The 27,852-nt window shown below is 31.9% G+C and overlaps 1 protein-coding gene across 10 annotated transcripts in view; it reads left to right on the top strand.

The window, feature by feature from the left end:
- SSBP2 (single stranded DNA binding protein 2) overlaps nt 1-27,852 on the top strand; it is a 234,429-nt gene that overhangs the window by 167,107 nt on the left and 39,470 nt on the right. For 6 of the 10 annotated variants that reach the window (XM_090276445.1, XM_090276444.1, XM_090276437.1 and 3 more), the window contains 4 exons: nt 6,782-6,841; nt 15,770-15,836; nt 16,134-16,204; nt 21,982-22,073. In XM_090276445.1, coding sequence (XP_090132571.1) covers nt 6,782-6,841; nt 15,770-15,836; nt 16,134-16,204; nt 21,982-22,073 — 290 coding nt within the window. The remainder of the gene's footprint in view (nt 1-6,781; nt 6,842-15,769; nt 15,837-16,133; nt 16,205-21,981; nt 22,074-27,852) is intronic. The other 4 variants (XM_090276446.1, XM_090276439.1, XM_090276441.1 and 1 more) reach the window with 3 other exon arrangements.

Here is a 27,852-nt window from a genome sequence, read left to right as displayed (position 1 = left end):
GGGGAAATTTTCCTTCATTTTCCTGTTCTTCTGGCTGGTCTAATAATCAAATTGACTTGAGAGAAATTAACAGGTGAAAACCAAATTTACTTTATATGTACATAAGAACCTGAGACCTGAGGAGAAATCTGGGCAGTTGAGGCTTATATGTCATCTTGAGCTAAGAGGAAGAAGGTTAGGGGGAGAGGTAGTGGTCTGAGACTTGACAGGGGAGGAATGCAATTCACAGTTCACATAGATGGAACAATAAATGTTTGGTAAACAAATGTTTGCTGGGTCATTTTTAACAATGGGACACACAGAGGACTGTCGCTGGTCCTTGCTAGGTTCCTCCCTGTCACCCACTGCTTCATATTAAATTATGGTTGCCTATAATGAAAACTCCCTTTCTGGAGCAGGTTCTCTAGCTAATTTTTTTAGGCAGTTAGGGGGGAGATCAAAGGTTCCTCCTGAGTCTTTGGTTTCTTAAAAATAACCAGCTTAAAATAATCAGTATCTCAAAGAGGAATATTTTGGAGTGACAAATTTTGCTCCCCTTCAGCTAAAACATGTTGCTTCTGGGACCTAAGAATTACAACTTTTTGACTAGTGTCTCTTGGATACACACTGCCCTTCAGGAGACAAACAACTGAGAGGTGGGCTGCAGTAGGGAATCGCTAGCAGTTTTCATGGCTGGTCTATGCTTCAGAAAAAGATCAGTAACTTACCACACTTTCTTTGCCAAATCATACATAAATTAACCTGTCATTCTTTTATACCAAAGAGTGATTACTAAATATTGGTACTCTGTAAAACTACCTAAGAATTATTTTCAATTCTGACACCCCAGAAACAGTAAAAGAAACCTAAAAGCAGTAGAGTAAAATAAAAGGCCTTATTAATCATCTAAATTATAAGTTTTCTTATATGTTGTTCATATGCGTCTTGTAATTATAACTCAGTATCTTTTGGGGATCTCCAACACTTGTTCCTTGCCTACTTTTATTAGGTCCTCTGGAAGATATAATTTACTGTATATAAGCAAGCCGAATTTTCCCCTCTACACATACTTTATAAGCATTTACCCACTAGAAAAGCAGATATACTATGCCAGTACTATGGCTTACAGTTACAATATCAATAAATACTACCTATTTTTAACAAGACAATATTTCAAAAAATAAACTGGTCAGGTGAGATTTTAAACACAAGAACCAAACTTCATTATATCTTTTTCTGTTTCTTCAGTCTTCCCATCCATGTTACTCATCCACTGTCAATCAGCCAGCTATGGAACCAACCAAGTATCTATTGAATGCTACTCTGTAATGCTCTTTAAGAATATGCTCACTGCTTCCTTCCCTCCTGAACCTCATTAGGAGTTATCACATTATAATGAACAGTTTGATTATAATGATGATACTTTTCTAATAATACCACATTCATTTACCACCATTTCCCATCCAGCTTCTACTATTCCTTGTCGACATTTGACTTTAAAAACACAAACTAAAGACTAGATATATATGCAAAACTCCACCAAAAATGTTCAAGAAAAGACTGATAAAGTTCATTGACTTTATTTCAGTTTTCACATTTCTTTTAGTCCAGTGAATCAAGATCACATGCTAATTACTGCTTTATATGCAAATTAACTCGCTTACCTGAAATACCACTGCCTCTTCAGCTTTTCACCATTGTGTGGTGGCTAGGGTAAAGATTTCTGCATTAAGTGAATGGTCGCACCGTTGCTGGGGGGCTTAGAGGAAGTGCGAAGTCGCACAATTCATTTGTGGTCAGCTGGTTATAAGAATGAGGTATGTGTACCTGCCTTTATAAATATATTTCTGTAGCAGAATGTTGCAGCACTAAAAAAACTAAAATGGCAGTTAAGAAATTTGGTCTGTTTTGTTTTACATAAAATAAGGAGGTTGAACTGGTTAACTCTAAAAAGTAAAACTTTCTAGTCTAAAAATGTGTCAAAGGACATATTCCAATAAAATTATATGTCAGACTTTACTGTAAGTGTACAATACAGGACTTGTAAAACTTAAGTGATCTTTTGAAGAAGTTATTTTTGGAGTGTGCACTTGCTAAATTGTTTAGTAAGTTCATATTTTCATAGACTTCGTAATTGTGTAGAATTTCAGTCATTTAGAAAGATATTATTTTTTCAAAATTTGAAGCGAATTGCACATGAATAATTTTGTATTCAAAAAAAGTTCAAAGTTACTTGGAATTACATCAGTCTTGCATAATTACATATTTTCAAATATACCTCAAACTTCTAAATGTTTAGAAGCATAAGCTAAATGCTACAGTTGTCCAGTCCGAAGAAGTTAGTGTCTTTCTTCTCTTCCTCATTGATATGTTCTAAATTATGCTCATAAAATAAAATATAGTATATAGAAAGTGCTTAAATGGTTGGCATTTTTTAAAAGATTCTTATTTATTTATTTTTAGAGAGTGGGGGAATGAGGGAAAGAGGGAGAGAAACATCAATGTGTAACCCAGCTGGGGGCCTGGCTTGCAACCCAGGCACGTGCCCGATCAGGAACCCAACTGGTGACCTTTCAGTTCACTGGCTGGCACTCAATCCACTGAGCCACACCAGACAGGGCTTAAATGATTGGCATTTAAAATAACCTTTTATTTTTTAATGGTTTAAAATTTGATTTCTTATCCATTCATAAAGACTATGATTTAAAGAGTTTCTAAAGCCATGTTGAAATATTTAAAATAAGATTTAAGGTGATTTATATGTTGCTACATCAATTTTAAGGATTCTGGGACATACCAATTTTATTTTATGGATAAATTACATTTTGCAGCCTCACATTAAGGTAATGACTTGCTCTGATACAGTTTTGAGTTCTTTCCTCTCAAGTGGGTTTTTTACATATCAAGATACATGTTACACTGCAGTGTACTAAGTCCTCTATGATAATGGTATAAACAAAGTGCTAAGGAAGTAGAGGGAAAGGAGACTAGAAAGATTCTTTAAAGAGAAACTAACATTTAAACTGGCCCTTGGAGAATTAATAGAAATATACTTGGCAGAGAGTATAGAGTAATCTCAAGAAATAGATATTGATAAATCATATTTATAGGTTTTTTAGAAACTAATAATGTTAGAAAATATTAACAAAGTTAATAACATCTGAGCAATGTAACATACAAGATGTCCAGTTTGATCTTGTAGATAGTAAAAGAAGTGAGGACTTAAAATGGTTCTTATCGGTAATTTTAGCACTGATAAATTATTTATAAAACCATTTCCTTGGCACGGAGGTCTGGGATCTTCAGAGGAGGAAAGAATTGGACTGAAAAATGAACCTTTAACTAGTGTGAGGAAAGAGCTGGTTATTTCTGATTCTTAGGGAAATTAGATAAAACTCTAAGGGCTATAAAAGACCAGGTAAGACTACTTTCCACTGGCAGGAAGGGCAAAAAAGAAGGAAAATCTCTCTTTAGAAAAGAAGAATTAGGACAAGCAGGTCTAAAAGTCCATGAATAATTCTTGATACAATGAAAAATAATAATCCTTTAAAATTGAGTGATATTTATACTGAAATAAATTATGGTTATAAATGTTGTGATTCTTTCTCTAAAAGACCATTTGGAGGAAATGAGATGAACACAATTTGTATTTCTGTTTTTTCCTTTTTTTAGTCATCAAATATTGATTTTCTGGCTTTGTATATATTTTTATTCACTTTGGGTTATTCCATTCATTCTGGGCAGACAACTGAAACATGTAGAAACAAAAATTTATGCCTATAAATGTAGTTTCCATATGTCACAGTGCTAACTCTACTACTCAATTTATTATGTAGTAAAGAATCTTACTCTGTGACTTTTGTCTAATTTGGAAAACTTTTTAAATAACTTAACTTTGATTTTCAGTCATTCATAGCACTACATGTTCTATTAAGTCAGGATGATGTAATATGACTTTTCAGAGAAGGCACCAGATTGAAATATTATTTTCTTTGGGTTTTCATTGATACTTGCCATTTGGTGAAGAGAACATTCTATTTGTTCCAGATTAGTGGACTGATAGTAGAAAACAAGTCCCAGAAAATTGTTTCTTCTATTAATTACAAAACTGTGACCTTTGAAAAGTCCTAAGCAGCAGGGTGATCTTTATCTGCTTTATTCACTGATATGTCCAACCACTAAAACAGTGCCTTTGTAAGTATTTAATAAATATTTGTTGAATGAACTAATCTCTAGCATACATTTTAATCAATAAGTGAAGCTTTTTAAATTCTCCCTATTGACTTTTGATCTGAACAAAGCATAATTGTCAGAGTATTATTTTTCTTTAACTGGGATTTCCTTTTTTCTCTGGAAAGCATGGAAATAAGTTTCTTCAGCTCCTCAGTAAAGGTGGTTTGTGCCTTAGGAGCACATGCTTATGACCCCACCCTCCAGCCCACCCCCACACACTTCAGATACTTATATTTACAATATACTAACATTGATTCCTAAGGGTAATGCTGGGAATAATCCACACAGAATCATGGGTTTTTATTTTGTTCATTTTTCTAAGGAACTTAGTATTTTGATGCCCAAACTATGAAGAAAAACTTTTGTCCCAAATATAGTTAGCACATTTCATAACCAAGGACTTTTCTGAAGAACATGTTCTTCTGAGGTTATTAATGCAGAGAGTACTCACGTGTCTGTCAGTAAAGGAATTTTATATTTTATAATATTAGTGGGTAATCTCTTAGATTCATATTTTACCATAAATAATTTAAATGTCTTAATATCTTATAAATTATATTTATAAGCACATACTTCTGAATAGTGAAGTCCAAATATTTGTATTGAATATTCTCATTTGCTGGTATGCAAACTCTTTTGGGTTCTATTGCTGTGTCTATAACCCAACCAGTAGGCAGCTGAGAACCTAGGTGGTTCACTAGATAACTTAATGTAAGGATCAATCTGGATATTAAAAGCTTATGTTTTAACAGCACTAATTTAGTATTAAAAATGCTTTACCTATAGCAATCTTTATATTTTTGGTAAAAGTAGTAGATTTTTAAATCTAAACTAACTAGATTTTTGCCATTTTTTGCTTTAATTATATATAATAGATGGGAATTAATAAGCGGTTTTCCTCCTTTTTTCTCTGCCAAAAGAAAAAAATAAACCATAAAGTCGAATGACTTGGAGGAAAGCACTCAGAAGAAATACCTAAAGAGACAACCTGTCTGTCTTGCAGTCTTATTCTGTAGGCCTGGCCTGCAGGATCCCAGCTGCCTCAGGCCCTGCCGCTTGCTCTCAGCAGTCCCTTGATAAGGTCTCAGTCAGATGGGAGAGGACCATGATCCCGTTAAAGTACATTTATTTGCACTGCCTTCGATACAGAAAAATTTCTACTTTCAAATAATTCTCTTTCACCATAGCATCATTTTAAATTCAGAGGAACATAAAACTCTCAAATGCTTTATTTCAAATAAGCCATTTGAAATAAATTTTATCAATGTTCATCTCAGCAGTTGGTATTTACCAATATTTTAAACAATTTCTACTTCATATTCCATTTCAAAGTGAATTTCTTATAGGCAAAAATTATTAGTAAGCCATTTTTATTCTCCATGTTTCAAAAACTACATAGAAATTATACTTTGGATTAGTGAGTATATCTTTGTGAAAGAAAGGCAACCATTCTAAAATTCCAACACTATATTTAATTATTAAATTTTTAAAATGAGTCCAGAAGTTGAAAAAAGTTTCATAAATAAAATTTGGTATCAGGAAAATAGCAGAGGGAGTGTGAATATTGTGATACATTTCTAAATAGTTGGCAATAAACTTCATCTGGTTTGGGGTAGAGTTTCCGAAATGATACAAGAGAGACAACTCTGATCAGATAGATCAGACGTGTAAACTATGCATTTTTTAAATGTTAAACTTGAAAAATCCACTTATGTTTCATCAGGTTATAATATCACCTGAATAATCCACCCTTTCTGTTCGTTTAAAACAATTTCCTGGGACAACATTAATATGTAAGACCACAGTGAGCAAAAAGCCAAACCGCTCACTTAATTCTAAAGTTCCTCTTACTGGTTCATCAAGACCCTCCATAGATATTACGAAAAATAATTGGGCACACCATGCAATATACATTTTGTTAAAAATACACACTTCATAATCTGCTAGGCTCAAAATATACAAAGAAATTTCAACTTTAAAGTTTATAATCAATTTTGAATCATAACTAATCCATGATTAAGTAAAGCCAAAGCTCTTTTAACCACAGTGACTCTTGGAAAAGAAATATCTTTACCATTTTAAACAGCTACAAAACAAAAGGTGAAAAAATTTGGCAACTTTAAAATCATTGAAGGAAATTGATAACCGAACTGGATAATTCAGTCAAAAGTATATACTTAGAACATAATTTATATAATGACATAGCCAGTAAGCCTCCTCTTGAAGTCTTTACTGAGATTCAGTTGCCTGTATTTCTTAATTCTTTTTGCTAATTTGATATCATTATCTTGAAAATAATTCATGTTTTTAAAAATTTAGTTACTTTAGTCATTTTTGGTATTTTTACAATTTTCTTGGAATATTTTGCAGATAATTCTACAAAAAATAGAATACAATATAATTTTTCCTAAAAACATTTATTCTACTGAAAGCTATAACATATGGAAATTGATTTATGTTTTGTATAATTCTAAAAAATTTTAAGCAGTTTATTTTCAGATCTGTATTTTACATTGTGCTTTTTTTTTTTTTCCTGTTTTTTTTGGTTTGGTTTGTTTTATTTTAATAGCCTTTTATGTCACCTCGGTACCCTGGCGGTCCAAGGCCCCCATTGAGGATACCTAACCAGGTAAGATTCCTGTGCTGCGTACGTTTTTTGTTTGTTTGTTTGTTTTAAGAATCAGTAAATATCTAGAAAATGTCACAAATACTTTTTACCTATAAAAATATTAACTTATCCTTTCTCTACCTCATTTAACGCTACTTCTAGTAATATATAATCTACTTCAACTGTTGGCCTACTACAGTCCATAGGTTGGATGACTGATTTTGTAGATAAAGTTTTATTAGAACACAGTCACACTTAATTCATTTATGTATTGTCTGTGGCTTCTTTTACACTGCAAAGGAAGAGAGTGGTCATGATAAAGACTGTATGTGTCCTGCAACCCTAAAATATTTACTGTCTGCATCTTTACAGAAAAAAAGTTTGCTGAACCTCTGAGTCTACCATTTATTTTGAATCTAATTTTAAATATGTATAATTTTTGTAAATGCTGATTATACTCTCATTTCAAGGATGGAAATAAAATTTTCTATGAACATATTTTGGTTTATTTTTAAAATATATTTTCAATATCATCACTATAACATTTATATCAATTTTGTCTAATTATATTGACATACCAGACATAAAATTAGCTGTTTCTAGAAGGGTTAGAGCTATTAATAAATAATTAACAATAGGTATATCAATTTTTTTATTTACAAGAGCTGAGATTTTATAAATGTTTGTCCTCAAATAGTTTTTATCAACATCATAAATATTTGTTAAAGTGCATAAAGCCTAATTTTTACTTGCAAGAAGTTTATAGTTTAATTATAGGATACAGATAACACAAAAGAAATGCAATGCTTAACTGTATGGAATAGTTAAGATAATTGTTCTGTCGCTTTCTCTAATTCTTTTATATACCACAGCATTTTCCCAGATTCAAAGTACACCCATTATCACAATAAATTCTCTTTTTCATTCTTATTCTCTATTCCACCTTTTTCCTGACCAATAATAGAAGAATGTTGCACTTTCTAACATTTTATAGCAACAGCATTTGTTTCTTCTCTTCCAACTCGTAATGAAATTATGCAGTGTCCCTGAAATGTCCTAGTTTGCTGCTGTTGTCTGCTGGTAGTGCACAGTAAGGGGTGCCAGCACCCACGTTCTCCCCCAGGTGACATCTGTAAGCGGAAAGCAGCACTGGACCTCCCCACATTAGCAGCTGGAGGAGTTTTCTTCTTCAGACTGAATCTGCATTCAGAGCATAGGACCATAGGAAAGGGCATGAAATAGGAAAAGGAAGTGCACAGATGCCAAGCGTTCAGATGTCTGGGAATCTTATTTTCTCTCGGGGTGAACCTCTATATATTGACAGTCAGATCTACTTATACAGGTGCCTGAGTCTTTTAGATTTCTTTTCAAAGGACAAAAAATTGCATGTTTTATTAAAGTATTCATGGTGTATCAGACATCCCCTTCATAACTTTATATATTACATACACCTAAGAGGTTCCTGAAAATCTGACTTAAAAGAAATGTGCATTTCTTGTACAAGGGTATTGTTAGAGTTTTTTTCACTGTGATGGGCTCCATACCTATAGAGACTGACAAAATGAAACACTTTTAGAAAGAGGAGTGGGTTGGTGTGAGGATGTGGTTTTGTAAATCTAGATTGTTTTTTTAAAGAATAAGTGTATAATGGATTTGGATTTCTAAAAGAGGCAATTAAAAATTTAAGCATAATAAAGAGTTATAATATAGGCTCCTTTTCCTCATGAATTTTAAACAGTCTTTACCTAAAGGTATTTTAAAACAACTCTACCCTTCTGTGAGTGGCTCCTTTTGGCCCCCCTCCCCACAACAGATATATAAACTTTACTAGTTCAACCATCTAACTTTCAGATTTTAATAATTTATATTTATACTATTTTCAAGAATAATTTTCTAAGAAAATTAATTTTGTAAACATATAGTTTTAGGAAATGTTTAACATTTAGGAGCATGATCCATTAAAGCAACAGAACAATTCTTCAGTTTCATTATGCAGTCATTAAAGTAGAATTGGCAGAACTGTTTTTGGTGATTAATTCAAATGATGAATACAAAAACACAAATATATTATATACTGTTTATTTGGTCTTTACTTATAATGGTTGTGAACTAATGAAATTTGGTTTTATTGTTAGATTACATCTAAGAAAATAAAAACTGAAATTAAACTCTTCAATTGTGTTGACTAATCATTTTGAATATGTAAATAGACATTCCTTTAATAAAAAGATCCTTCAGAACTTATAATTACTGATGATTAGCCTACAGATTTTAATATAAGTTCTTCTGAGATGGTTTTTATGGTTCTGGACTAAATTCATAATGGCTTATAATTATACTGTTTGCATATTCATAGGATTAAATACTTGGAATATGGTATAATATCACTGTGCCAAAAAATATATGAAGGGGTAATAGTCTCTAAAATGATGAAAAGAAAGTCAAATTATAAAAATACACAGTTTGACAAAGAGTGAATATATATGAGAAAACATATATTTAAGTTCAAAAACCATTTTTGACTCTACAATTTTACACTGGAATTGGTTCAACTATCAAAATGGGCTGTTTGTATTGAAGTATCCATGACATGGAGTAGAGCAGGTCTTGATTCTTCTCATAGATAAAATGTCTAATCAGAAAAATTCACAACATTCATTCATTTCCTCATCACGCTGTGATGAGGAAAACTGCGGAAGTCAGAAATACAGACTGTTAATGAGTGAAACCAAGAATAAACTATTGATTTATTGATCCTATAGAATTTTGAGAATTTATACTCTATGTCTGACCATTCCTGAAATTCTGTCAACAGTTATGTGAATTGAAATAATATATACTTCATGCTGTTGACTACTTTATAATCGAAACCTGATTTGGGTATTGTAAAAGCACATTACATCAAACTATTTTACTGAAACTCAAAGATATTTGTCCAATAGTAGGTAAGTGGTTAAATAAACTATGGTATATCTAAATGGTGAAATAGTATGCAACTATTAAAAGGCATGCTATTGAATTAAATTTAAAGATATAAAATTTTAATTATCTATTATCAAATGTGAAAAAGAAAGCACAAGATGTATATAGTACATCACCTTTGCTATATCACTACACATTCGGTGAGTTTCTCCCACTCATGCGCCCCCCTACATATGCACATATTTGTCAAAAAGACTATAAAGATTATATCCTTTATTTCTAGGTGGTAAGATTATGAATGATTTTATTATTTTCTATATTTTTAAAGTTTGCATTGAGCAGGTAATAATTTGTTATTAGAAAAAATGTATTAGTTCTGTTTATTCAATATAAGGTTATCCTTTATTAATAGTGAATGTGTAGTTTTTACATGATAAAAGGAAAAACATAATGGATGCAGAGGATAAGCCAATCTTAAAAAGACTTCACTTCATCACTTTTCAGATAGGGAACAAACCAGCATTTGGGCGGAAAAAAATATGTTATTGGGACATTGACTTGTATACTGAAATAAATTTACTATATCCCCATATTTCCAAGATATTTTGAACAAACTACATACTTTTTGGAAATAAGTCAATACAAAAAATGCATTGCCATATATTTGATTGGACATTTCATAGAGCTGTACAAAATTTCCTTTAGGAATATTCACTCATTCAACAAATATCTGTTGAGGTTTACTGTGTGCCAGACACAATTCTCGATGTGTAGCTACATCAATAAACAAACTAATCTGTCATTCTAATGCAGCACTGCCCGATACAACTTTCTGAGATGATGGAAATATTCTCTATTGACACTGTCATATGCTGTAGCTTTGCTATTGTACTTTGAGTACCTAACATGTGGTTAGAGTGACTGAGAATCAAAAATCTTAACTTTATTAATTTTAATCAAGGTAATTTAAATAGCCACACATTGCAAGGGGCTACCATATTAGTGCAGTTACAGTGGTTGAGGATGGAAAAAAGAAAAACAACTAAATATATATCAAATGGTGAGTTGTGCCTTGAAGACAAATTTCTTCCTACACTGAACTTGTAACATTTCTGTGTTTTAATATGTTATCTATTTTTACTGCCATTTTATAGAAAAAAAGGACAGTGTTATCAAAAGGACCTTAATTGTGTTGACTATCTTAGGTCCAAATGCCAGCAATGCCCAGCAATGTTTGACTTTGAGCAAGCCACTTATCATTTCTGGGCCTTGGTATTTTTACCAGTAAATGAGAGTGTACTCAGTTATTTCTGAAATTCCTTCTAATTCTAAACTTTATTATATTATTCTACTTCATTTCATATTGAGGAGGCCCATTAAAAATTTGGTTATATCAGAATTGTTAACTGAATTATATCATAAAAGCATTGAAAATTAATAAGTGTTTTCATCATTGGTGAGCACTTAGTTTCTATGAGTAGAGTATATAATGATTTTCAAGGAAATATTCTGGTGTATATTCACCAGAATCTTACGTTCCTAGGGAAGCTTAGCATTAGTTTCATATCCTTTTAAACAAAATAATTCTTTTATGAAGCAAGAAATGAAGCAAGAAATTCCTTCATTTAATTGTTTCTGTTTTATTAAAATTTTGTATTATTGTATTATTTCATGCATTTTAAATTCTGGAATTTAAAGCTTGCCTTTTAGAATTTTTGGAGTATGTTGATCTGATTTGAAGCCCTGGCTTTGCTGCCTACCAATTGTATAACTATGGACAAATTAACAAATTACTTGTGTATCGAACCTCGGTTTCTCATAATCAAAAAGAATTAATGATAGCTTCATAGTACTGTTGTGAGCATTGAGTAAAATAACAGATATAAAGAACTTAGCACAATTCATGGCACAAATATATTGTTTCACAAATTATATTATTGTTAATATTATGCTTGTTATTATTAAACACCCTTATCATGAGTGATATTTTCTCTGTCAGAGTGAAGATCTTTTTATAGAACAAAGAATGTATGCCGAAATTCATTAAACAAGTCTCAATGGAGTACATTTCACATGTTAAAAATATGAAAATAATGACAAAATGTGATGTATAAATTTGTTTTTCCCCTGATATTAAGGGTTTAAAGAATGCAGTGATTATGATCTTGTTGCTGCCCTTGTTGGTCATCCTGGGACTTATAAAAAGTGTTTTAAAAGTTAGAGATTTGACCTATTCTAAAAGACAAGCTCTGGGGCCTAAAGAGTTTAAATTATATAAATCTTGACATTGATCAGTTTCTGTAGGATTATGATGTATTTTTAAATGATGACTAAAAACAGAGAAAGACTTGTCAATTGTTCTGATATTTCAAGATAAACAACAAAGGTAAAATTTTGAAGAAAATGGTTTCCAGTGATAACACATGATATCTCCAGTGAGACTTAGAAATTCAGAGTCAAAGTCCAGAGTATAAAACTCTAACCACTTGGAGACTTTAAAAAGCAAGAACTTCAGACTCACAATTGAAAATAATGTTGATTAATCATATATTTTCAGTCCTCCTCCTAATTCACTTTTATTTTTGTCTAAGAATGTGTTTTTAAATTGCATTTGTTGGGGTGACATTTTCTGCATGTTGCTTGTGTGTTTACCACCCAAAGTCGAATCTTCTTCCATCACGATATATTTGACCCTTTTACCTTTTACTTCCCCCCAAGCCCCCATCCCTCAGTAACCACCATATTGCTGTCTGTGTCTATAAGTTTTTTGTTTTGTTTTGCTTATTTGATCATTTGTTGCTTTTAGTTTTATATATCACATATAAGTGAAATCATACAGTCTTAACTTTTTCTGTGACTTGTTTTGCTTCTTTATAACTTTTGACAGAGTTGGCCACTTCTTCCTTCTTGAAACTCTCATGCTTTCTGAAATATTGGTCTTTGTCCCCCTCTTAGTTTCATAGCCATTCAGTTCCAACTTCTTCTAGGTATTTCTAAATAATTATTTATTTGACCTTATTCCCACTCTTTGAAGCCTATTCCTTTCTTATGAATTTATCACTAATGATTCCTAAAATTGCCCAATCTAAACCCTATTCCTTCTATTTTTTCAATAAATATTGATTATTCTGAGCCAAGAGAAACAGAAGGTTGCACACTCAGAGCTGATAGTCTATTGGAGATACAGAGAAGAAAACAAGCCTTGATCATATTTAAGTACTATGGAAGTGGGGTGTAAGATCCTACAAAAGCACATAAAAAGCTTTCCTTTCCTGCATGCCAAAACATTCAGGGATGCAGGGAGGAGTCACACACAGGTACCGGAAAGAACAAATGGTCATTATTGTTGGTTTGGAGATAGGTTATATTGACCAAATAATTACATTGATTAAGCAAATAAGTAAAAAATATTGAAGATAAAGCTTGTTTCTCACTGTTGGAGAAAATAGAAACATAGGAAGAAGCCTGAAAATAATTCTTAAGGATTGTGATTGAAAGTGTTGAATCAGTGTTGGAGAGTATAAATTTTGGTTCATGTATGCACCATACAGAGAGAGAGAATTAGTCACAGGTGTAGATATGTGTGCATATACATGTACGTACGTAGATTTTAGAGCTCAGAGTCTACTAAGAGGGTCTAAAAGCAATACACCCAACTAATAACGCATACTCTTAACAACCCAGATCTTGATGCCTACACTCTGTTATTTAATAGAAGGAATTAGAGCAAAATGGAGAAAAGATCGATTCCAGAGGTAGACCAGAAAAAGTATGAGATGAATATGGAACATCTTTTGCCGTTAAGGAAATGCTCAAAATATGATGGACCTTTATTAATAGTAAATGATGATAATAATAATTATAACCCATTGAATGCAACAGGAATCCATAAGTCTATAATAAATAAATAAACAAACAAATAAAGGAAAGCTCCTCCTTAAGGTTTATAAGCCTAGCAAGAGTCCAATTGGCAACTATTATAGTGCTTAGGAATTGTCAGTGGATACTAAGAGTGGTGGGTTGATAAGCTGATTGATAAGGAGTGGGATACTGACAATTTTAGAATAGCTCTAATACTAAAAATAATCATTTGCAAAGAGGAAACATAACGATCTTATGGTACAGGAACCTGTCAGACACCAACACAATCAGATGATAAAAGTCAACATCATCAATAGTAGGATGAATCAATATCATGTGCCCTCTAATGTAATCACCGAGGAGAGCATAGCACCATTTCTGTGGTATTCCTGATGGGAGAATTTTACCTTAGTCTAGGCATGAAGAGACATGAGATCTTTCTGTAGAAATCAACATTCATTCTCTTTAAAACTGTTGAGGTCATGATAGGGAAAGGCTAAGGAATTATTACTGCTTGAAGAACATGAAGAAACATGACAGTGGAATGCAGCATGTGTTTATTGAGGTCCTGATCCCAGAAAGAAAAAAGAAACATTGTGGAGACAAGTTGCGAAATTTAAATGAGGTCTGTGACTTGGATGATAGTGTTGTATCGCTGTTGATTTCTGTCTTGAGAAGTTGTATTGTGGTTATGCAGGAGAATATCCTTGTTTAGGGAACTACATTGTGCAATACAATGATGAGGGCATGATGTCTGCAACTTGCTCTCAAGTGATTCTGAAAAAGAGTTGGGGTAAAAGAGAGAGAGACAGACAGACAGAGACAGAGAGAGAAAGACAGAGAGAGAGAGAGAGAGAAGGAGAAAGGGTGACGCAGCCAGTGTGGTGAAATGTTAACAGATGGGCAGCCTGTGTCAGGGAATATGGGGATTCATTGTACTGTAAGTTTGAACTTTTAAAAAAAATTATACATGTTATAAAGCAAATAGAAGGAAAACTTGGATCCCAGACTAGGTTCATAGGAAAGAATTTTATTAGGCAGTGTTAGCAACAGGCACTTAAGGCTCTGTGAGCTCCCTGAAAGGAGAGAGAGTTTAGTTTATAGTTTGAATTTTGTTTTGTTTGTAATGGTTGGCAATTAGATATTATTGTTGATTTAATGCATGAATTGAAAAAACTGAAACAAAAATTTGTATGGCTGGAAATTAGAATGTCATGTGGCAATGGCAAAAAATTTGACTGGAAAGGTAAGTCAGAACTCAGTAAAGATGTATTGAGTGTGCTTGTGAACAAAAAAAAATTCAAGTAATTATAAAAATGGCTTGAGAAATAGTAGCTCTCTACTGCATCCCAAGTGATTGTTAAGTAAATAGTATATAAATTCTTTAAGATTAAATTTCCTTTGAAATACTTGAAATTTTTAACTAATTGGACAAGACTTATGCTGTTCTAAGTTACATTAATGAATCTTCATAAATTTTTGCCAGTTGTCAGGATTATGTATCTATATGTATACATACATAATTCATAAGCCCAATGGGTTGTAAGAACTGCTCAGACAACTGTGGAAACTTGCTGTTCAGTATGTATCCAGTATCACACCCTGCTTAAATAGTCTGTTAATCTCCGTCTTTTTCAGTTCTAGTAATTTTTGATACAGCCAAATTGTTTGAACTTAATTGGACTATTATTTTACCGAATAGTTTCTTACGGAAAACGTGACTACAAAAAATCATTCATTGGCCCCTTGGCATTTTAGTGCTGCTGCTCGTGCAATCCCAAATGAGTAAAGTAATCTGCAGAAACAGAGCTCATGTTTAAGAAGCAAAATTACTTACCTCAGAAAGTACCTTTAGTAAATTAATTTGGAGCAAAGACATTATATTTATTAAAAGGATGTAAGACAATATCTTGCCTAGATATTTGTTCCCCCAAAATACATATTTTTTTGCCACAAAATTGGACAAAATGGAATAATTTTAGAAATAAGAATTTACACTAGGTATATACACCTATAAAATTATAAATGAATGTGAAATATAACAAATCCTGTGAAATACTCAAAGGCAGTCTGTAATTATAAGAATTTTAAAAGAGAATGGTTAAAGCACTTATTTTATAAATATTTACAATATTGCTTTTTATTTTGTTTGACTACATATTTCAGGCACTTGGAGGTGTCCCAGGAAGTCAGCCTTTACTTCCCAGTGGAATGGACCCAACTCGACAACAAGGTGACAAATTTAAAGTGAAATAGATGTGCACCATCTGAAAGGAAAGTCGTTATTTTTAAAGGAAATTTTTATTTGAATAAATCTTTCAATAATTATACTAATTGCATTTTTGCAGAGAGCATGGCCAGATGATTTATATTTTTAGCTAACACTTAATTATGCATAATGGTGATAACATAATGGCAGTGGTAACACCAGAAACAGAATAATTAAACACCAAGCAGAGAGAAGACTACTAGCCTCTGGTTTAGCATCCGTGCTCATTACATAGCTAATACCTTTATACTTTTATTTTAGGACATCCAAATATGGGTGGGCCAATGCAGAGAATGACTCCTCCCAGAGGAATGGTGCCCTTAGGACCACAGGTAAATAATCAATGCAGAAAGTAGATGCTGAGTTTTTTTGCCTTAGTGTATATAAACAAACTATGTTATTTCCTGGTTTTTGTTATTTGCATTAAGAGCTTGCTATAATATGGTTGTTAGGCTCTTAGGAACACAATCTATGACATGTCTAAATCGATGCAACTACAAACATTATTTACAGGTATTGACACATATGCATTCAGTACATTTGAGATAATACATTATAGTAATTATTATTAAAAGATAACTATTACCCTTTCATTAGTTATATTGAAGAAATATAAAAAATTTATAGAAAATTATTATAAAAGATTACAACCATGTAAGTAAAGTAAAACTGAGTTGATTTAAAATATTAAGTAGAATTAAACAGCATAAAATATATTTCTGTAAGCCTTTTAGAGAATGTCATTGACAATTTATTTTATACTATCATATTTCTTTATATAATATGAAAATCATAAAGAATCATTTAGAAATAACCATTAAAAATTGGTCTTGCTCAACAAGCATAATGCTATCAGTATACATTAGATGTTAACTTACTTCTTTACCAAAATTTCCCTGAAGTATCCACTGAGGTCAAATCTATCCTAGCTGTTGGTGACGTTTTTTAAGTATCCTCTTCCAGGATATCATTTATGTTAGCTAAAACATCATTTTTGTCTTCCCTGGAAAAACAGCATGGGGTAGAAATTAATTTTATAATGTTATATTTTTAAGAAACTAATCCAAAATCCAGAATTTAACATTTCTACCTCGTGAGTCAGAGGTTAGCAAGTCATAACACTGGTTAAAAGAATTAATTAATTTATTTTATTTTTCCCTTCCAAGGACAGCAATAAGTGACAGTTTTAGGAGCTTGTCTCATGTATCTACCTTTTAAAAATTAAGTTAATATTTCATTGTGTGCCCAAAGAAGTCAGAGAATTAGAATCTAATACTTAGATAATGTGACTTAGACCTAGAAGTTTCTAAACAACATACAATAATATATATATTAACTATATTGAAACATGAAATGCATGTAACTAATTTTTCAGAAATACCATATTACATGGGAAAAACCCATTATATAAATATATGTGAGATCCTCAAAGTGAGAAAAAAATTTTCTTTAATTTAGGGTTAGTCTTTTTCTATGTGTTTTCTTAAGATATGAAAAAACCCTGATTTAGATATTTAAATTACTTTCCCCTGTTCCTACTTATATTAAGGGTATTAATTTATATGACCAACCATCATTAAGCTATTAATAGCAATTGATTTGTAGAATATTTCATTTATTGAATATACAGAAGTGTTTAACAAACTAAATATTTAATGAACAAAGCTGGTCAATTTGGCTACACTGAACTTAAAGATTTCTATTCCAAAACATTTTCATAATAGATATATTTTAAAGATACATCTAAACTCCACATCTATAATTTAATTAGTCTTCCTTTAGTTCACTTATTTTTCAAGTAGCTACTCTTTAAGCTTTTGTCATTCCTAGGCCAATATTTTTAATACTTTAAAAATTAGAGTCTGATTGAAGAGTCAGTTTTGCAGTGTTTGAAAGGTATAGCAACGCTTACCTAAGTTATATGAACACTTAGATTTCATTTGAAAAGACAAAAAAATAGCATACTGGTCTATGTTTTGTTTTATAAATATCTGTATGTTTGTTTTGTATTGTAAGTATAAAACACAAAGCAAGATAACGTATTTCTGGTGATTAACCTCTTATTGATGAGTTTTAATATCTAAGCTTATGTAAGTTTGAATTCTTTCTTTACCTATTGAAACTCAAAGAGAGTAGTTTATTTCTTCCATTTGGACTGGTATCCTTGCTATCTATTTCTACATAATTTGAGGGAATTAAAGTATTTTTGTATGAATTTACCCCAGAAGCAGGAAATACCTGCACTCACTTAGTAGAGTCACAGTATATAAAGTAGGAAAGGCTAAATAAAGTATTTATGCATATCATGTATTTAAATGAAATAGGAATCATACGAATGATACAATCGGTAAAACGTGAGGTAAAGTCATCTGGAATGGGGAAATTTTTTTTGAGATACTTACTTTTAACATCTGGTACAGAAAACATAGGGATTATAAACGGTGAAATTTGTAGTAACGTTTAGCTGTGTTTCTTGAAAGGGAATAGGAAAACAATTTTCACAACAGACATTTAGTCATATAGATACTACCTCAGAGCAGAATGCATGTGCTTTTTTTGTAGTTGAGTTATAGAAACAGTCTCTGGAATATTGTCTCTAGCTTTATGCACAAACAAAATACACATCTTGTTCTTATCATAGATATTATTTCCACTTTTTTTTAGCTTAAGATCAGTGTGGTGAAGAGGAATAGTTGTTATCCATTGGAACAATTTAATTACTAGAACAAAGAAATATATATTGTCTAGTGATTTTTAGATAATGCCAATTTAGCCAAAGTGTATGCCTAGAACAGGGTAAACATATGATTAATACTTATTGCATAGATGAAGAAATAAAGGTTTGCTCTAAATCCTGACCTATTTTCCCCACCTGTTAACCTATTTTAATTACAAATACAATGCTAATACATGATTTTTGAAATTGATATCACTCTTCAATAGAAAAAAACAAAATTATCTATTTAATCAAGAAAAATATCTTCCTAATACCAAATTGGAAGTCATTTTTCTCCTTGTTTTGTGCTAAAATATACCAAGCTTGCCTGTGTTCTTATGCTCAGCAGGTGCCGTATAACAGAAAAATTAACTGAAACCACCCAACAATTTCTAGTTCCTCTAGAAAGCTTAAGGATAAAAGATTTATATCCAAGCAAAAACATACCATAATTTCAAAGCAAGATACTTGAGGTGGAGAAATAGTGAAATGGAAATATGTGATGGTCTCTCATGTAGAGAGAGAGTAAACTGATTTCTGTATTTTCAAATATAAGATGGGAGGTAGAATTCAGTTCAGGATAAGGAACAAATTTCTAGAAATTAAACTGCCCAATCATGGAAAAAGTCTTTATGAACTTTCCAAGCAGAATCTGAAGAGCCATTTTGTCAGGAACATTGCATTGGGAGTGAGATTAAACCAGATGGAATTGTATAGCTACCACCAAATTTAAAATTCAGTGATTCTAAATTAGCTCTTTCTGTTTGCCTTTGTTAATACCACTTGGGAAGCCACTTGTTAGTCTTCCTTATATTCCTGTTTTCTTTTTGCTTCAGATTATTACAAAATGGAAATATTTAAAAATATCAAATTACATATTGGATAATTTCTTACTCATTTGCTGTGATAGCTGATAACTGGGTATACAAAGAGGAGTAAAACAGACTCTGCCTTCAAGGTACTCATTTAGCAGGAGGTGCAGAAACATAAAGAAAACTATTATGCAGCAGAAAAAAAATCTAGCAAAGAAATATGGATACTCTGTCAGGGAATCATTGCATAAACCAGCAAAGTAATTCTGTTCGGTTTGAGAGCTCAAGGGAAGCTGATGGGAAGAGAACTCGTTTTAAAGTTGGTCCCTTATTACTGGTGACAAGAAAGAGCAGCTATAATTTTTGAGCACCAGGTATCATGCTTTCAATACACCAAGCATTATCATAGGTGTTTTATATGATTTCATTTTATCTTCCAACATGCTTATAGGGGAAAAGATATTATCACTTCACAGATAAAAAAAATTAAGGTTGAGCAGGTCATTGGGAGAATCACTGGTCCAGGATCACACATCTGGGAAGAGGATTAGTGGAAATGGGGCAGTGGCAACAGAGATTCAACCAATGTCTTTCTATGTCCAGAGCTATAAGGAAAACTAGTGTTTTCCTTGATAATAAAAAACACAAATCTTCTAAGACCAAAACTGAGGGGAGACTTTTCTTGTGAAGCATTTCTGTCATACTTTACTACTCAGATTTTGTTCCCAGTGACTTTCTTCTCAGGGACTCCTTGCTGCCTCCACCATTCTTGATCTGGAGGTTAAGGGCATAGCTATGCCTTTAATCAATGCCTCAAAGTGTGGACAGAAACCTTTCTACTACCCCACAGCACACAGAATCAGGATGTTTAAATAAGATATCCTTAAAGTAAAAGAAATAAACAATGAGAATAGCTTGTAACTACGTAATTCATCTGTAAACCGGGCTTTCTCTCTGGAGTTAAGAGACTTTCATTGAGTATTTCCTTGTCCTCTCAACACCTACTACACAGAAGGCCACAGCACATGAGTTAACATGAGTATGAATTTGTATTGCTTGTTTCTGAAGTATGAGATGAATTTTGTAGGCTGTAGGATGTAGTTGGAATAAAGGGAAGAAGGTAAGAATTATGGGAAATGAGGACAGGAAATATAGGCTGGGCTGACCTGGGAATAACCTCACAGAGCTGTGCTGAGTCTAGTCTCTATTTGATAGGCAGCTTGGGTGTTCATGGCTTTTAAGTGACTTAAAGAAGGCTAAGTTTTAGAGGCATAGTTCTAGAGGGCAGTATGAAGAACAGATTGGGGGGGGGTGCTGAGTCAGAGAGAACAATTAAGACAGTAGAGTAGTCTCAGTAAATGACAACTATTAGTGATATGAAAGACAGCAGTATTTCAAGAGCGGCTTCACAGGTAGCATCAATAGGCTTTGTGGTAAATCACTGGGTACAGGAATTGAAGGAAAACGTACAGACATCAATGCTCCTGGAGGGTCTTAGCTGGACTTGTGTAGAGGTCATACCACAGAACTCAGGAAGGCAGTATAAAGAACAGTCATGAGAAGATAATATTCAGTTTACTTTTAGTTATATTGAGTATGAAGTGGTAATAATTCATGTGAAGTTCAACATATGAGTTAACTAGGTGCTTAGGAGATCTGTCATGACAAAATATATAAGATTTTGGATTCTAATATAAATAGTTGTTGAACTAATGGTAGCAGATGAAATTACCCATAAATGTATACTTATTGAAGTAATAAGAATTATTATTCTTAGAATATTCAAATAATGCTATGGCTAGAATAGAGTTAGCAGAATAAAAGGAGCCAGCAAAGAAAATGGAGACAAAGTAGTCAGAAAAGTTTAAAGGAAAGCAAGCATGAAAGTGGTTGATGGTGACAAAATGTATCAACATGATAATGTTAATTTTAATCTTTTGGCTCTTATGGAAACCAAAGTAAGCTCATATGATATGCATGTTAAAACATTAAAATATTTTTTATCATTTGAATACACATACTAGATATTGACAGAAACCTATTGGATCATAATTTATGCAGACATATTCTGAGTTTACCTTAGTTTTCATATACTTTTGTACATTTTTATTAGTTAATTTCTGTGATAGATTATTTTGTGAACAGAAGTTTGCATTCAACTTTCTTATGTTGGGTTCACATGAGTTTTTTTTTTTCCAGATTTTATGTAACTGTTCTGGGTCTGACAATTTCAAACATGTTGATTAAGTATTTTCTTTAAAAACAGTTTTGAATTTTTGAAATGTTTTATTTTTAAAAGTTCACTGTTGTACAGCTATTAGGAAATTAATAAAGATAGATTAAATATCATTGTAACTATATCTTAATTATTTAACATGCTACAATGATCTTATAGATTCATATAGTTTTTAAAAGACACGAACCAAAGTAATTGTTAAAATGAAGCAAAAGTACAAGAGTGGACCCTTCAAAGAATGAATTGCACAGGCCTTATCCAAGCAGGAGTTGTGTAGGGAAATCATTAACCTGCTCTCCTTTCTTTCCCCCTTCTCTTTGGTTTTGTTTTTTTGTTTTGTGGTAGTCTGACCCTTGGTTATCATTACAGAGCTATGGAGGTGCAATGAGACCCCCACTGAATGCTTTAGGTGGCCCTGGAATGCCTGGAATGAACATGTAAGCAAAATGCTGTATTATCCTGTTTAGTAAAGTGCTTTAATTTACGTCTTCGAAAGTCACACTAAGTTTGAAAAACAGCTTGAGCCTCGCAATTTCTGGGTCGTATACAAATGGGCTAAACATGAGCTGTAGCGTTTGCTTCATTTTCAGAAGATATTCTCTATGTTTTTCTTTCTTCCCTTGCAACCTTCTTTTTTCATTTTCAGATGCCATAAATGCCAACTTTTAACCTGTTTCTCTTTTATTTTTATATTTTATTCAATTGTCATAAAAATGGGATTTTTAAGTGTAAAGAATGCTGACACCAGCCCCATGTCTTAACTGTACAGAGGGAACAATTGAACATTGGTAACTTCATTTTAATAGGTGCCTAGTGATTCCTAAGAGTGACATTTTTTTAGTTCATATGTGTGTCTGTACTTTTGCTTTGTTGGGCTCACTCTCAACACAGGAAAAATTCTCTCTAGTAGTATCATATATTAAATAACTTCCATGGTATAGGATGAATTTCCTTTTGAAAATTCAAGATGCACTTAGATAAGGAGTAAATGAAGTTTTTGGTTTTGGGTTTTTTAAAATTTTCTGAAAAGGCCTTTCAAACTCAAAGACAGCAGGTTGTTTCTGTTGGCTGATATAATGCAGTTAAGGAATTTTTATTTATTTTTTACTATCTAACTTACCCTCAAAGTTCCATAACAGATGCTTGTTAATGACTCTGATTAATTCACTAGGGGATTAAAGAGAGCTTATAAAAAATAATGAAAATATTAAATACACGTATAGGGTTGTGGGTAGTCTCTCCTAATCCATTCCCATCCATCCATGTTTTGGTCACTTACATATCAAATTAAACAGCTCTGCCATCATTTAATGGCACTGAAGTTATACTGTGAGATAAGCTCTTTTGATGTACATAGGGATTTTCATGAAAAGCAATTTCGTCTAAAATAGAAAATAGGTTAATAGGTGGGTATCAGCCAGACTGAAAACTAAGAGAACAAGGGAAAAAAAGTAGGTCGAATTTTTCTGTAACATCTTTTCACTTTTAAAGTAAAAATGGATAGACATGAAGTTTAACTTTTCTTAAATTCCTCAAAGGCTTAGCCTTTATTAATGGTTGCTACAAAGAGGAGTGAGTGATATTTTGTGTTAATATCAAAGCTTAAGCTCTTACTAGTAGGATTTAGATATGTACATAAAATTTACCTATCTACAATTCTGACCTTAAAATACAACAGCCTTTAAGGAATATAACTTTGAATACTATGTATACATGTAAGGAGTGTACATTTTGAATACCACGATCAACCCAGAGTTATAATTAAATATCAAGAATGTATCTAATAGCATTTTATATACAGTATTACTCTTTGTTGTAATTAAACACACATGCTGTCGTGAGACTCAAATAGCTGCTTAAGTTGTCTAGTTCCTTTATTATACCCTCTTAAATAGATATATATGGGTACATTCAATTCCCTAGACTATGGAGAATAAAAATAGGGCTGAAAATTTTAATACAATTAGTTTTGTATATTTAAATTTGGGTTTCTCGTTTAAATATCCCAGATACTTTTTAAATTTTTTTTTTAATTTAAGCATTTTATTTATTTCTTTTTAGAGAGAGGTGAAGGGAGAGAGAAGGAGAGGGAGAGAAACATCAATGTGTGTGGTTACCTCTCTCACCCCCATCTGGGGACCTGGCCCCCAACTCAGCCATGTGCTCTGACTGGGAATCGAACTGGCGACCCTTTGGTTTGCAGGCCAAGGCTCAATCCACTGACCCACACCAACAAGGGCTAAATATTTTTATTATATAATATTATACTACTTACATAATTTCTGGTGTTTAAAGAATCTTTAAGCTTTCAGATTTCCATTATTTGTTACTATTGACTTTTATTTGGGGTCTTAAATATTATTTTCAGTTTTCTGTAAATTAGGATTCTCTTCAAGGACAATGAAAGTATAAATATGTCCATATTTACATTTGTAAATATGAGATCTGTCCATAAAGTATCCAGCCATGTACTATGAAAAAGAGACATTTATTGAAGAAGATACACGATAGAAGAAACATTATATGCAGGATAAGAACACCTCTGTCCCCTTCAAAGTAGACCTTGGCACATCACACAGTTCTCCCAATAGCCATAAGCTGCCCCATCATATTTTCCTGAATCTCATCAATGGGTCTGAAATCTCTTCCCTTTCAAAGGTGATTTTAGTTTTGGGAAAAACCACAAGTCACAGGGCACCAAATCTGGGCTGTACAGCAGCTGAGTCACCTGCGTGATTTGATGTTTTCACCAACAAACTTTGCATGAGACGTGATGCATGAGCAGGTGTGTTGTCACAGTAAAGCTGCCAATCACCAGTTGTCCATAGCTGTGGCTTTCTAAATTTCCAAATAGTTTCTGTGGAGGAATGTTCAAGCTTAAGGCAAAATTCAGTACAGATTTGTTGCTCTACTCGCTCAGTCATTTTTAATGCGATGGCCACAGTACACATGCTCACTCAACAGTGTTACTGCCTCCACTGTGAAGTGGTCATTGATCAGACACGTGCAGTCCAGTCCACTCTCCCTCACTGCCAGGTTACATTCAGTGTTCCACAAATCGTTCTTGCTATATTAACAATGGTTGGACTTTTTCCAGACAGACCTTGTATATCCCTCTAACAGGGAAAGTTCTGATGTATGGAAGATTAAACCAGAGAGAATAATTTTTATATTGATATTGGCCCCAACAAAGCAAAAGTGAATTTAAAGAGACATTAAAGAAAAACATATTATTATTTCCATTGTACTCAATAGGGTAAACTTTACTGAAATTTACTTTATAATTTATTATCTTTAAAACAAAGTAATTCTTACTGTGTTATGATAAATAAGTATTTCTAACTGGTATTTGTTATTTTCTTCATGTCACTTTTTACATGTTATGTAACTTAAAAATGAAAGGAAATGGCATTATCATAGCATATAGCTTAAGCTACGTTTTTAGCAGTCTAAGTAAGATACTTGAGTGTTGAGTCAAGAGGGAACTTCCAGAGGATCATTATCTGAATGAGTTTTCTTTGGCTTTTCTTGTTTGCCATGAAAGTTTAATGACAATGAAAAATACCAAATCCCGGTCACTAAATTAATGAAATACTATGTTTTAACTAGCAATTTGATCTTTTTTTTAAGAATAAACTATTTGGAACTGAATTTTAATAATTTTGTTGTTAAATATTGGTTGCCTCCAAAAAAATGGTTATTCTGATATAATATTTACATGTTATGTTCTAAACTCAGGATAAATTATTTACAATATCATCTAAAAATAAAACAATATATGCTTTTGTTATTTCTATAATTAGTATATCTTTAGAAATAAAATCTTAATGTCAATCTCAGTAATTTAAAGTAGAATTTACAAACCACGGCCACAATATAAATGTTTTCAACTAAATTGTGTATAGCTTCAGAAGGAAACTATGTTTCTAAATTAACTACATTTTTATAAATTTTCAGAGAATTTAGAGTTCAGCATTAAAGCACTTTTAATGCAGTATGGTATACTTTGGTATTTTAAAGAAATTAAGGACAAAGATATGTTCTAGATCATACCTTACTGAATTATAAATTTTGTTTAGTTATTATTTGGTAATAAAATCACAGTGTATTACAAAAGAAAAGAGGATTGGTAATCAAGGTCACTTTAATTTCATCATATCCATATAACCTTAGCAAAAAATATACACTTCTCTTAAGTTCCTTTTCTCTTTATTTGCAAATGAGGCTAACTTATATTCTACTCCAATCTATACCAATATACAAATTTTCATTCAAGACAATGCCTATGTTATAGTTCATAGATTATTTTCTTGATGATACTGGTGGCCCTCAAAAGTGGTGGGAACTACTAAGCCTGGTAGTTGTTCTAATAGAACTACTCACTACTATCATTACCACTTTATTTAGCACGTTTGTGAAACTTTAAATGTTTTCAAACACAGTGGTAAAGTTGGGAACTTTAGCTTATCCATATAAATACTTAACTAATTATATTAAAATGCAACTTAATATGAGATACGTAGTGTACTGAGATTAGATTAATATTTGTCAGATAATTGAAATAAATAAAAAGTATTTTGTTACTTATAAATTTAACATTTAATTAAATATCATTTACTTAAAATGTTTAACATTTAGCATGCTACTGTAACATTAAACAAATTTTAAAATAAATAAATATTTTTAATATATCTTATTCATACAGTTCTTATTTAAACATAATATATAACATAATTGTATATAAGTTTTTGCCATTAGTTGGATATAGTATTTTTATGTTGTTTTAAGATAGATATTTCTCAATTGTTTTACTGTATTTTATTTAACATCAAATAAATCAAATGTTTTACCTGATCAACATATATTGTTTCACCTCAGTTTCTGTCCATTAGGACATTGACTCATATATAAAATCATCTTTCTAAAGTGTTTCAGTAATTAATTGTAAAATCATCATCGTCATCACCACCATCATCATCTTAGAAAAGCAACAATTTCCAGAGACAATTACAAGTGCTCCTCGCCTTCTCCCTATGCACAGTACTTTGACCAAGTCCCCTCTGATATCTTTTCCTCTTCTCTTCCTCAAGCAGAATTGGGAACAGTTGCATTTGGGAATCCGAATAGAGACCAAGGACAGACTTTTCATGCCCTTTTCTATTTACATTCCCAAGGAATCCCGAAATTAAAAAAAAAAAAAAAAAAAAAAAACAGTCCTAAATATTTCAAGCAAACATGGGTAATACAGCTAACTTGGACAGCCTCTTTCTAACATTTAGAACTTTAGGTTTTAAGGTCCCTAGAATAAGAAGGAACAAGGGGACTATTTTTAATTAAAAGTTTTCACTGAGATTAGAGGGAAAGGGAAATTTTGAGTGACCCTAATTACAGAGGACTAGCTGACTGTAAGTCTAGTCTTTATCAAAGGCAATATTTATTCAGGTATACTTAATACTAAAGCATGAGGACAAGGAACCTTTCTGACTTAATTAGGCCATTAATGTTTAAACTATGGAATGCAAATCATCCTCCTTTACCCTAAAATTAAGTAATATATTGACATACATTGGCACAGGTTATGTTCTGTTTTTCCCAAGATTTATAAGAAATATGATTCTCTTGTTTAATAATAACTGAATTATCAAGAGCACTGAAAGATAGATTGATAAATAAATGTATAACGTAATGTGTCATAGTCTGAGATCTTTCTAAAAGAGGGCAAATTTATTCACCTTTATGTACACTTATTTGTAGCTTAAAAAGAGCAATAATTTTTATATATTAGATATCTTACAAATTTTATTTTGAATGAGAGACAGGGGGCACTTATGTTGATGTAACAAGATTATACTTTATAGTATTCATTTCATAATTAGTGCTTTTTACTGCATGTGTTTTTATAATTATTTAGATATATGTATCTATTTACTGTTATAGTGATTACAACTTTTAGTGGTTATTACAATAACTGAACTTAATATTAAAGCAAAACTGTGCTTATTGAAAGTAGTTTGATTTGGAAAGAAAATTGCTTTGTGAAATGATAAGTTTTTGATTTAAAAATTAAAAAGCCATAAAAATAAGTATAAAGAGTAATTTCGTTGTTGAATTAGAATCATGGTAACTGCATTATAAATGTTAATATTTCATGATTTGTTATTGCCTATTGTGAAATATTCAAAGCTAAATTAAAACTTTATTTATCATAATGTCTTG

The sequence above is a fragment of the Furipterus horrens genome, unplaced genomic scaffold (assembly GCF_987537825.1).
Source record: "Furipterus horrens unplaced genomic scaffold, mFurHor1.1.pri manual_scaffold_5, whole genome shotgun sequence".
In the NCBI taxonomy this organism is placed as follows: Eukaryota; Metazoa; Chordata; class Mammalia; order Chiroptera; family Furipteridae; genus Furipterus; species Furipterus horrens.
This window is presented reverse-complemented; position numbering and strand designations above follow the sequence as displayed.